This window comes from Dicentrarchus labrax, unplaced genomic scaffold (genome assembly GCF_905237075.1).
Source record: "Dicentrarchus labrax unplaced genomic scaffold, dlabrax2021, whole genome shotgun sequence".
Taxonomy (NCBI): domain Eukaryota; kingdom Metazoa; phylum Chordata; class Actinopteri; family Moronidae; genus Dicentrarchus; species Dicentrarchus labrax.
Genome location: NW_026136709.1, coordinates 21161371 through 21173934, shown reverse-complemented (window position 1 = coordinate 21173934; position 12564 = coordinate 21161371). Strand labels below are relative to the sequence as shown.

At 43.1% G+C, this 12564-nt stretch overlaps 1 protein-coding gene across 2 annotated transcripts in view; it reads left to right on the top strand.

The window, feature by feature from the left end:
• drosha (drosha ribonuclease III) overlaps nucleotides 1–12564 on the top strand; it is an 80929-nt gene that overhangs the window by 6353 nt on the left and 62012 nt on the right. For both annotated transcript variants that reach the window (XM_051410513.1, XM_051410514.1), the window contains exons 7-15: nucleotides 399–479; nucleotides 1572–1658; nucleotides 1903–1989; nucleotides 4349–4420; nucleotides 4802–4883; nucleotides 5743–5817; nucleotides 7033–7202; nucleotides 8727–8851; nucleotides 12128–12227. In XM_051410513.1, the coding sequence (XP_051266473.1) occupies nucleotides 399–479; nucleotides 1572–1658; nucleotides 1903–1989; nucleotides 4349–4420; nucleotides 4802–4883; nucleotides 5743–5817; nucleotides 7033–7202; nucleotides 8727–8851; nucleotides 12128–12227 (879 nt within the window). The remainder of the gene's footprint in view (nucleotides 1–398; nucleotides 480–1571; nucleotides 1659–1902; nucleotides 1990–4348; nucleotides 4421–4801; nucleotides 4884–5742; nucleotides 5818–7032; nucleotides 7203–8726; nucleotides 8852–12127; nucleotides 12228–12564) is intronic.

Here is a 12564-nt window from a genome sequence, read left to right as displayed (position 1 = left end):
TCTTAATGCATTTGCAACATTATTTCACTGAGCGCACCGAGGTCAGGGAGGTTTTGAAATCATTGTAGTAAATATTGGAAATCACTCGCTTCAGTAGACGAGGCAGTTTGGGGTCCGACATCTAACTACGTAATTGGAAAAGTGCTTCAAGGTTATTGAAGGGTTTGTTTTTCCTTTTTTAAATAAAGGTAATTTCCAACTAGTGAAATGTTTGGTAAATGCATGAAAAGTCTTTCTGTCAGAGTTTGCCTTCACTGTCACATAGGACAACTCAAAACCCCCCAAACTCCAGTGAAGGAGTAAAGGTCAGGAATTTTGAAATGTAAAATTTTCAGCAGCGTGCTGTACATGGCAAGTGAAGCAGTTGTGTCTGATTTACGTATTTTCTTTCTGTCCAGATGAATGATGGTCCCTTGTGTAAGTGCAGTGCCAAGGCCAGACGTACAGGGATCCGCCACAGCATCTACCCGGGGGAGGAGGTATGACACGTCGTGAATAAATCACCCTTTCATAACCTTGCGCACAGGGCCAAGGACATTATTCTACTCAGCCTAAATGTATTCTCTGTACAGTGGCCATTTTCCATTGTATTAAAGGGACAATGAGGTTTTATCATCCTAAAGAACCAAATGATGATATTACATCTGTAAGAATCTGACAGGGGAGTTGGAACTATACCAGTGACTCATCGATTATATTACCAGGTGCTGAGATTTCTGGCCTTCCCACATGGATGCATCTTCAACTGATCCTATCTCAGATATATTTCATTATCATTGAATTGATCACTGCATCTTAAAGTAAAGTCAGTCAGTGTTGTGTTCCCTTTTGGTAGTCCATAGGGATCAATGAAGGTCATGGATTACTTAATGAGTGTGTATTTTTCATGGAGGTAAATTCAGTCCCCAGACTAATGCTGGTAAGTGTTGTCTGTGGTATATTTCTGTGGTACCAGCCACTTTGCAGGCATTTATACGTCACTTGAAGGTCGTTTTATGTCTTACAAAATCTATTTGGGTGGGGAAATGAACAGGGCTTGCACCTTCGTTAGTCGATTAGTTGACTAATTGCTTGTTACGGTCTTGGTTGACCTGGAAATTGTTAGTCAATTAGTTGTTTTTAATGACTTTATAAAGTGTATAGGACGTGTGACTGTATTCATTAAAACAATGTCAGTTAAGTTTTTAGTAGTCATCAGGCGTTAATAGAAATTGTTGTTTAGATCTCTTGTTATCCCAATCATTTCCCCAAATATATTTTGGTCTTAATAATAAGATTCTACGAAAACCTTTTGCATCATTAATCTGTGCAGGGACAATCATTGTGGAGAAATGCTTTAATTTCTCATTAACTTTTACTGTTTAGTGGAGGAAATCCTCTGACTCGTAGTGAATAATACATTCCTTTAGCTGGGGACAATCCTAAAAATGAGAGGAAAAAAAAGTGAGTTTCCAATTTGTATCTCTTCCGCTTGCCCTCAGGTGTAAACCATTACAGTGTCAGCCCAAAGCACAAATGCTCTGAAGTGGATAATATACATGTTAGTAATTGCCTCTATGTGTCTCTTTCAGTCTGTGAAACAGTGTCGTCCAATGAACAACAATGCTGGAAAACAGTTCCACTACAGGATCACTGTGTCTCCTCCCACCAACTTCCTGGTATGACTTTGTCTCTTTTGTCGAGACCCTAAAATGAAAGAAGTCGCATTTATTAAAAGGCTAAAGTGAATAACTTTATACAGAAGAATGTGTCTTATAATGCAGAGTATATAGTGTAAGGACGTTGTATCTTTATCACATGTTAATGCAGTGTCACAGCAGTGTATATTCGCAGCTTTCTACCTAAGCTGCTGCGTACTGTGCCGGGCTGTGTTTGAGTGGTCCTGCTGTTTCCCTGTTTCAGACTGACAGGCCGACGGTGATTGAGTACGATGACCACGAGTACCTGTTTGAAGGCTTCTCCCTTTTCTCCCACACACCGCTCACTAACGTAAGCCTGCTTTGAATTGTTAACTGCCAAGGCGATAAGCCATGAATTTTACACCGCGGGATGTTTGACAGTGTATGTCACTGTAAGGCGAACCCCATTTGCTATGCTTGTTTTTTATATTTTATGTCATCTTTATTATTTATTTCCTTTGAGTTTCTTTCATATTGTGTGTTTGGGGCCAGGTGTCACACTGACTTTTCTTGGCTATGTTATTCAAAGATTCAATTTAAACCTCACACAGGTGAAATGGAAAAGTTGCCCACAACTTCTATATAAGCTTATATATCGCAGACATTTCACCTTCAGGAAGTCATTTTTTTTTTTTACTAAAACACATGTGTTCTACATAAAGCAAGCTTTGTACTGTTTCACTTAGGCTATGTTCACACTGCGCAGCAAAAGTTTAATGTGTGTAACCTCGACGTGAACGGTCATATCTGAATTCACACGACTTCAATGTCACTCTAGATCAAGATTCATCACAATTGTGAGTCTCTCCATGAATACAAACACGGAAGGCGGCTGTGACGGAGGTTTTCAGTGAAGGGGCAGCGAAGTGTTATACTAGTATTTGGGTTGACATCCACACACACACCTCCGTACAGAAGCAGCAGCCATTGTTCCACGAAAAGCCTAGTAAAAATGTGTGTCTCGTTCTCGTTATCATCTTCAGCTTCCACTCATCAGCTTATAAAATGAAACCGTATAACCTCGCACGTGCATTGTTCAGGATTCTGACTCTGGAATCTGATATAAGCCACATTTAAAAAAAATAAAAAATAAAAAATATGAACAGCCAAGCAAAAAATCAGATCCGAGCAATAAATCAGAATTGAGCGCTAAGGCTCGCAGCTTGAATGTAGGCTCATTTCACTAATTCATTTTCAGGTTTCTCTGAAATTTGTCTTGCTTCATAAAGTGAGTCTCATCATAACGACTGGAGGAGGTTGCAGGATGTCTGATTCCTTGTTAATTCAGAAAACACAAAAGAAGTTATTTCAGTACAGTTTCTGTTTTCATGTGTGCTTTTTTAACACAATTTGTCACATGGCTATATGTTATCGTATCATAAAAATATTCTTATTAATGTACTCTACACATCTACTGTGAATTCTTTCCTCTTTGTGATGTGTGTGAGATTATCTGTATGAACATCTGCTGTATAAAGCAGCCAAGTCCATGATCTTCTAACCTCTCTCCATACACTTATATGACCGCTGCTCAGCCAGCTCCGTGTTGGCCACACATGATCCCCATCCTCCTCTTACATGTCCGTTCAGGCAACACATATAATTTAGGTCAGCGTCTGAGTGAAAAATCCCTTTCTCCTTTTAACTCCACTCTCCTCAAAAATAACTTCAAATCGGCTTTTGGCTTCGGGTCGGCTTCTTTGTTGCCCCGGACAAAGTGCTTCTCTCTCACAGCGCTGACCTTGTCGCGGAGTCCTCTCCCTCACTTTTGAAGGCCCATCAGTGACTGTCAAACATTAGAGAGGTCGTGACTTAAAAGGACCCTCTCTCTCTTGCCATTTGAGCTGTGTGCCTGACTTTTATCCCAAGGAAGAAGTTTAAAGGGAAGTAGAAATCAATAGGGGACCACCAAACCACCATTTCTTGAAAAATGTGTTCAAAGTGGGAATATTTCTGTGTCTAGATACACGTATGTGCTCGTGTCCGCTAGTGTCTGCGCGTGTGTGTTTTTCCTGCATGTTTGAATAATAAACTACTTGGTCAATATCCGTCTAGCTTGAAAAGAGCCCAGAGGATTAGGCGTGATTTGAACTGGATAATTTAAGCAGCCCTTGTTAAAAGCTGGGGTAAACGCTTTGTGGCAGCGTGGGGGATTAGGAACCTCGGAGCGTGGTGATATTAGCCCCCTGCTAGTTAGCCGCCGGGATGGGCAAGAATAAGTGTGACTCCCAGGTTAATCTCTTAAAATGGACCCCCACGCTTTGACAACAAAGACCGTGTAACTAGGGAGATTAAACACAGAAGAGCAGGCTTATCTATTTAGTGAGATTTGAGTTACTTCATTTTCAAGTGTGTGTGTGTGTGTGTGTGGAGGCATGTGATTTGTGTGAGTGAGAGTTTGTACACATCAGGGTTTTTTTTTAATTGACCAAAGGTTGTGCACGTTTAAACACTTTACAGCGAGTTACAGTGCGATTTCTTGAGCGTACATTACTTTTTAGTTTTGTTGCATGTGCTTGTGTGTGTCCACCATTTTGGGCGAGCTGCACCACAGCAGAGATGAGTTTTTAATGAGTTTCCCTGAAAAGCTGTAACCTCTGCCTAACGCCATGGTAATGAGTCGGCCTGTCCTTTCTTCTTCTCGTCCTCTGTTCCTTTCATCATCACAGATCCCATTGTGCCGTGTGATCCGCTTCAACATAGATTACACCATTCACTTCATAGAGGAGATGACACCGGAGGTCGGTAAAACCCCACTTTATCTCCCAGCTCTTTCTCTCCCCTTTCTCACCCCTTTTTGTTTTTATCTCAAACGGCTGAGTCTGAGCGCGGCTGAGCCACATGTAACCCTCACACCTCAGTGCCTGGGTGAGCGAAGGTGCTAATCCTTGCAGAAGAGGGAAAAGAGATTTTTTGTAACCTGTAGAGGTTGATTACACTGATAAGGTGGCTTATGTGATAACGTTAGAGACCTGGATTTACCTATCAGTCATATCTACATTAAGGTACTCTTTATGGCAGTATTACAGCTTTGTTTTTAGTCTGCTTATACTGTACGTACTCAGTATAAACTCACACAACATTGCTATCAACCATCACACCATCTCTCTTTCCGTGTGCAGAATTACTGTGTCCGAGGCCTGGAGCTGTTCGCCGCCTACTTGTTCAAGGACATCCTTGAGCTGTATGACTGGAACTTGACAGGTACCACTCCCAAACCAAGGGCCGTTTCCCAAAAGGGATTGTCGCTTGCAAATTGAAATGAGCAAGAGGAAATAATCTCAAATCGTAGCTCGCATGTTGCATAAAGGATGTAACTGTAGAATCTTTTCATCCCTGACATTCGTCCTCTTTGTCCTGGCATGTAGACATTCTTTTGGTAGACGTATATATTTTCTACATTGCTATAGTGGTAGCTAACCAGATACATAGTTGTATGACTAAGTAACCTTCACCCTTAAGTAATATGTGGCCTTTCAAAATATTGTTACCATTGTCAGAGGCTACATCATTCATTACATTCTCATTTTTTTTAGAAATAGGTTGAAATGTGATCTGATAGTGTTATAAATTTAAAATAACAGTATTGCATATTTATTAAACTCTGTTTATGGCACAGTTTGTAGCACAGTCACATTCAGTATTCCACTATAATAAAACTGTCTGTTGGAGTAATAATTAGTTGAATTGTGTGCAGAAAGCATCTGAGGTTTCTCCTCAGAGGCAGAACTGGCTGACATGTAATTATGATATTATGAATTTAGCCTCTACAGTCATCATACATAATCATAGAATATTTACAGTAGTGAACATATTATTTCACTTTTATAGTTTGAGATAAGATTTGAGATTAAGAAAGTACGTTGAATATTATTTAATTTAATATTATTGATTGATAATTGAGATTAAGCTGTCAACCAGAATAACTGTGATCACTTCAATCATAACTCTACACTGCAAATCCTGAAATTGTTTGAAAAGCTGGCTAGATTTTATTTTGAAAGGTTGCTCTCAAAAAAACAAAAAAAACAAAAAAAAAATCCCTCTCTGCTCTTTCCTCCAGGTCCTGAGTTTGACAATGATTCCCCTGGATGCCAGCAGTTCCATTTCATGCCCCGTTTTGTCCGATTCTTACCTGGTAAGACTCTTAACAATCTACAAAGAACCTGCACTGCTTTCATTTGCCATTTGTCTCCCTCTGGTGGTCACTGTTGACACATTTCTCATATTGAAATGTGCTACAGAAAAGAAAAAAGGAGCTGCATGTCTCCAGTAATGTCTACTCCAAACATCTCTGCATACGCGGCTTTCTGCATCGTGTGTGATGTTTGCGGTACGTTCTCTGCAAAATGACACACAGCGCCTGAGCTGCGGTGTTGATGATATTCATCTTTGATACACATGATGGTGCTGGTGCACTATGATATCGCCTCAGTGTTTGTTATGACAGCCATGCCACCTACCTTCTTTACATCAAAAAACAATTTCTCTCCTAGCTCTCCCAATTTAGGCGCTACAAAAACTTATCTGTCTCTATTACAAAAGCAAAAAAAAAAAAAAAAGAAAAGAAAAACTGTCCAATGCAATGTTTCTGATGTGATCTGTCAAGAGAATGAGTGAGAAGAGACAGGGAGTTACAGGGAGAGTGTGTTGATGCTGTATTTGAAAGTTACAGTGAGAGTGTGTGGGTATGCATTTGTTACTGTCTTAATGCATTCCCAGAACTCAGAGGGCAGCGGATTTTTGTGCGTCAGTCCATGTGAACACTCATAAATGGAGGTCAATACATTTTGTGTGTCTGTTAAACCGGCTGTAATTGACCTGGTAGATTGCATGCTTGTGCCCGGCTGTATCGCTCTCATTTCTGATTCTTTCTGAATGTCATTCCATGCACGTGTCATTATGTGCCTGCACGTATTGTAAGGCATCCAACCTCGCCTCGGTGCCTCTGTTCACCTGTGTGTTTCCCGAACAATGCGATTGCGATGCATGGGGACATTTTCACAGTATGTAGTATTGGTTCAAAAACTGAGAGCTGGCAGAGGTGAGGCAGGGTGAGATGCGTGTATAAAAACAAAGATTTTCTACCAACATCGGCCTTGATTTTGGGCCAAGAGTTTCGAACGGTGAAAGAATACATTGTATGAAAGCTTGGTGAAACGTTTTCCCTTGTGGAAAATGTCACAGCTTGTTTAATTCCACAAACGGTAGCTACAAAAGACTGTGATTTTTGCATTTTTTTTAATTAACTGCGAATCCCTGGTGAACTGTGTACCTTGTGGTGGTGTTTTTATGCTTCTGTCCACACATGCATTTATTTCTGGTGTGCTTTTATGTTCATTAATTGTCTCAGATGGCGGAAAAGAGGTGCTGTCCATGCATCAGGTGCTGCTCTACCTGCTGCGCAGCAGCAAGCCCTTGGTCCCCGAGGAGGAGATTGCAGACATGCTGCAGTGGGAGGAGCTGGAGTGGCAGAAATACGCGGAGGAGTGCAAGGGCATGATCGTCACCAACCCAGGCATGGTGAGGCCTCAGTCTCACTGTTAATGACAGGAGGTGGCCTTGTCTGCTGTTTCAAGGGCAGTCGTCGCCCCCAACCCCCGACACTCCAGGAATAAGGCTGTTCCTGTTAGGCTGTGACATGAGCAACCTCACCTATTATCCCCAAGGGCGTTCGCTGTCATCAACACTATTTGGGCCGAAGCGTTTATGTCACAGTGAAGTTGGTTAACCTTCTTGTCTGGCCCATATTTTAAAGGATGTACAGTAATTGTGTCTGGGTAAAGGTGAAGATGTCATTGCTAGCTAAAAGGTTGCATATGAACAGTGAATATGATTGTGTAACCTTTTGGCGTGGGTGAGTTATTGAGTCAACTGCTCTTGCTGGCAGGACTGAATTGCTGCTGTCAGGTTTTCTAGATAGTTGGGTGTATAATAGTCTTTAATCCCTACACTAAAGTTTAAGATTGGTCTGCCAGTCAAACAAAGTCTTTTAAAAAGGTCTAAACCCAAAGATATTCCATTTACAGTGATATTAAACAGAGAAAAGCTGTAAAATCTCACATTTGAATACCTTGAACGAATTTTCCCTCAATAAACAATAGAAACGATTATTATCTAAATACTTTCTGATTCATTTGGTAAACCCAATTAATAGTAACCAAAACCATCCAATTTGGTGAAGAAATGATGTTCTTAGTGGTATGGAATTCAAAAACATACAATACTACATACATACAATACAGTACATTAATAAAATGTCCTGTCAGAGCTAGGTGGGCCAACTCCCTCCATGCATGCTCTGATTTGTGGGAATTGTACCCACGGTGAAATGTCAAGGTCACACATACTGCTTAAAATGAAGGGGTCCGATGCCAATCAAACATCCCATGCTCGAGTGATTATTTCCCACAGTGACACAGTGGACAAATGAGAGCACAAATGTCATCGACCCTGGTGCAGTGACGCATATGTACAGAAGCAGTATATGTATTGGATGTATTTATGTCTGCATTGTAAACAGGGCAATCATCAAGCCTTCAATCAAGCCAATCAAACCTGATTATGTCGCTTTAAAGGCTAAATCAAAGTTGTCTGGCGACCTCTTGCTCTCATATTCAAAGTTTGTATGCAGGCCGCGACGAGTGAGCGCGGCTAATGTCAAGGTGAGCCCGAGCCTCGAGCCATCTGCCGTGCAGCTCATCACGCCTTATGCTACAGCTCCTTCCTCTGATCTCGCAAAATGCCTGACAGGCTAACTGTGATTTGGGAGTCAGCGGAGGACATGTTGCTTGTCAATCTCCTCCCTGATAAGAGTGTCAGAAGTTAGTTCGCCATCCCTAACATCCCTGTATCATTGTTGCACGCACGCTACAAGCCAAATCTGAGCATCATCTCATTACGTTCCTGTGACAGACGACCCTTATGGCATGGATTATTTGTTATTTCACATGTTTATAGCAGATGATGGAATGATGGCTGCCTTGTGGCTATATCAATGTGTTTATCCTGCAACGTGACTCACTGTACTGACCTCTTTTCCCCTAGAAACCGAGCTCGGTGCGTATCGACCAACTGGACAGGGAGCAGTTCAATCCAGACGTCATCACCTTTCCCATCATCGTTCATTTTGGGATCCGGCCCGCTCAGCTCAGCTACGCCGGCGACCCTCAGTAAGCTCACACACGCTCACAGTCACGCGCGCATAAATGTCGACCACCCATCAGAGTACAGATCTTTTCCCCCCACCCACTGTGTATTGTTCCCCCTTGTTCCCTCAAACCTTATTCACCGGCGCTCTCCCAGGACACTGTGACGGCAGAATCTTTCGTGTCGCATGTCGACTAGGACGAGAATGGCGTATGTCAAAGAGGAGGGGAGAAATGAAAATATGTGTACTAGAAGGATGGGAAGACGAGTGGCGTGACATTTTCACATGCATCGTCACGGGTCCCAGGTTTCCGCTGGGTGCCTCCGCCGTGGGAGCCGCTGCGGTTTACGTCTCGTGAATAGTAATGCCACACACAGACGCCACAGGGCTGCAGTGGGGAATACTGTACTGTGCTGCTGCATAATTAACAAAAGCAGTGTATTAGATCATCTGAGCTGCGGTCTCTGAGGTGTTTGGAGAGACGCGACAAGCACCAATCAAAAGTCAGCGCACAACTTGGTTTCTGTGCTCTCGTTCTAAATTTAAACCTGTGGATTTCTATTTCAACTCAAATATCTGGTATCACTCTCAACAGTCAGGAGGAGTTGCAGGAGGAAAATGCCGATGATGAAGACGCAAACAAGAGGATGATCATTAGGAAATCCATTTAGGCAGAACTAGTTTGCTTCTTCCCTCTGACTAATGTCCCCTCTCCCCTGCCGCTACATTTTAGCCGCCTGTCCGCTGAGCTCTTTCATCCCCGTGCACCCTGCTGCCATGTCAAACTTCTCAAAGCGACAGACAACGACAAATTTATGGATGGACTGGGACATCATTAGCTGATGCAGGAACGAGTAGTAAGAGACCAGTGGAAAGGATTTCCTACCACTGCTAATGATGCGTGTAGCGAGGGCAGGAGTCGGTGTTGATTGCGGCGGCGGCAATGCCGCAGAGAGGGAGCCTTGGACACAGCAGCAGCATATATTAACTCAGGAGACTGAAGAAGCTGTGTTCGTCTTCTCCCTTTCACACTGCCCACTGGATGTATTTGTGTTCAGGGCCGCCACTCGAGGCTTCTCTAGCTCCATTCCGAGCGTTGAGGCCAGCATAATGACATGTCAGAGGTCAGGGAATGTAAAGAAAAGAGAGCAAGATGGAACAGGACAGACGACGCCTCGAAGAGACGGATGAAACGCAATAGAAACATGATGGGAGGATAGAAACTAATACGAATGGCATGCAGAAACAAGAAGTCAAAACAAAATCTAGAGGACGAAAAGGAGACAGAAGCCCCTTTCAGACATAGATTTGCTGTCAGTCTCATTGAATGAGCCACAGTGTCTTTTCTGTAGAAGTCGTGATGGCAATCTTGCGGGGTAGAACCAAGTAACATTCCTGTAGACCCACAATCTGGCTCAAGTTTAAATTGAATGCCGTCACCATTTACGCCTCAGTGACACACGTGTGGATTCAGAGTGGCGGGGTCTCTCTTGTCTCTCATGAGAGCGAAGTTGAGCACATAATTTACTCAGCTCAGATTGGGCTGTGTTTTTTTTTCTCTCCTGACATTGCCACTCTACCGGCGCACGGTGAAGTAGTTCATTTCCTGAGCGCTGTTTCTCCGTGTATCATTTTTATTTTTTAAGCCCCGGTAGCTTGTAGATGCTACGTTGTAGAGATTTCGAAAGCTGTCGTCCCTGTTTTCCTCACATACTCGACAGGAGTAGAAAACAACTGTCCGCCTTTTGTTTCATGTGGAAAGAAAAATGAACATGATTGGCTGTCATTAGGTTGTCTCTCCGTGCATCAGGGGACATTTGCGTTAAGTTGAACCTTTTTGAACTTCTCCACTTCATGCTGCTGGGCACCTTTTTCTCTTCACTGTGCAGGAACACACAACAATCATCAGACCATCAGTTTCCCTAAATTGTCCGCTTTTATAATATTCACACGATCAGTGTCCACACGTGAGCAAATAAGAATTTTTAACCATACTCGAGGTAGCAGAAATATAGTTTTGTATAGTATAGTAGTTCTATCTGTAATGGTCCTGTCATGTTTGAACAGAGCCATTACAGAACATTTACGTAACAGATACGTATGTAAAAAGCCATTACTTTAGCAGATAGATGAAGCCAGCAGTGCTGCAGATACCATGGCTGAAAGGGGCTGGAGATAGGAAACAGGAGAGAAAGAAAGTGGCAGCATATGCTAATGAAAGCATGTGCAGGGAGTGGCGAGGGCCGCGGCAGTGCTACCCTGAGAGCACACAGCGGATCTGTGGAAAGGTCATTGGAGCGGATTGGGGACGAAGGGGCCTCCCAGCCTGGATAGTCTCTCTCTCTCTCTCTCTCTCTCTCTCTCTCTCTCTCTCTCTCTCTCTCTCTCTCTCTCTCTCTCTCTCTCTCTCTCTCTCTCTCTCTCTCTCTCTCTCTCGGGCTGCTTCACTGCGGAGGTGGTGGTGAGCTGATAATCGAGGCGGTAAAGCCGTCTCATTCCCTCGTCTCAGTCTCTAATGAAGTCCCCACTATTAAAGCTCTATAATTCTTCTATTCCACAGAACACCCCCCCCCAAACACCTCCCCCCTCTTCTCCTTCCATCCTTCCTTCCTACTCTCTCTCCTTCTCTTTCTTTATGCCTCTCTCTGCCTTTCTCTCCGTCAATGCACCATCCTATCCCCGAACCCCACCACCTTACTCCTCCATCCCACCAATCATAATTGAATAACTCTGGGTAAATGAGGAGAAAGTCTCCTGAATGGGAGCAGAACGGTCACACTCGGCCCTCAGTGCATCAATCAAGAGGTCTGATTGAAAAGAGAGAGAGAGGGAGGGGAGAGAGGGGGGGGAGAATGGGTAGGTGGTTAGTATGGCGGCTACATGTCACCTTGCCGATAACTCCCTGCCTCTTTTCAGATGCAAATGAGGGCAAAGACAATGGGGGTTTTCTAGAAAATGAGAATAAGGAGGTTGTGACATAGCTCTCGAGCCATGTGTCAGGGCTGCTCAAATGTTTCATGACTTACAGCTTTTTTAACAAAAAGAAACTACTGTGTGTGTGTGTGTGTGTGTGTGTTCGCAGTTCAAACAGTGGACATCTGAAACACAGAGAATCTTCTGTGTCCAGTGCCCCTCGCACACAGGCAGCTAATGTAATAACGGCCGCAGGCAACTGTTAAATTATGTTTAATATCAGGCGAGCCGCAGATGAAATATTGATGTGTTGTTGCAAAGCGGGAGAGTGAGGGGTGGAGACGGACTCCTGTCAGCCTGACACCGCCTTATTTACTGTTGGCAGGTACCAGAAGCTGTGGAAGAGCTATGTGAAACTACGCCACCTGCTGGCCAACAGCCCCAAGGTCAAGCAGATTGACAAGCAGAAGCTGACGCAGAGAGAGGTAGGTTGAAAGGGAAGAAAACACACTTTGATAATTTTTGTTTCCTTTGTCACGCTCATATTTTAACATTGTCAGGTGGCCTGCATTTGCTACGTGGATGTGGTTTGCAGTGCGTTTTCAATTTAAATATTTTGGAAGCTCATTTCCTGCTGATATGAAAGGTTGCACACTTGGCAAAAATAAGAGATTCAAAGCCATTCATTTAAAAAAAAAAGGAAAAGAAACTATTACCATTACTATTATTCCTGCTGTGCGAACTGATTCAAATGCTGCTTATCTGCAACTCACCGCTGGTAGTCGAAAGTTATTTCCTGAAAGTAATACGGACTCTGTTTCA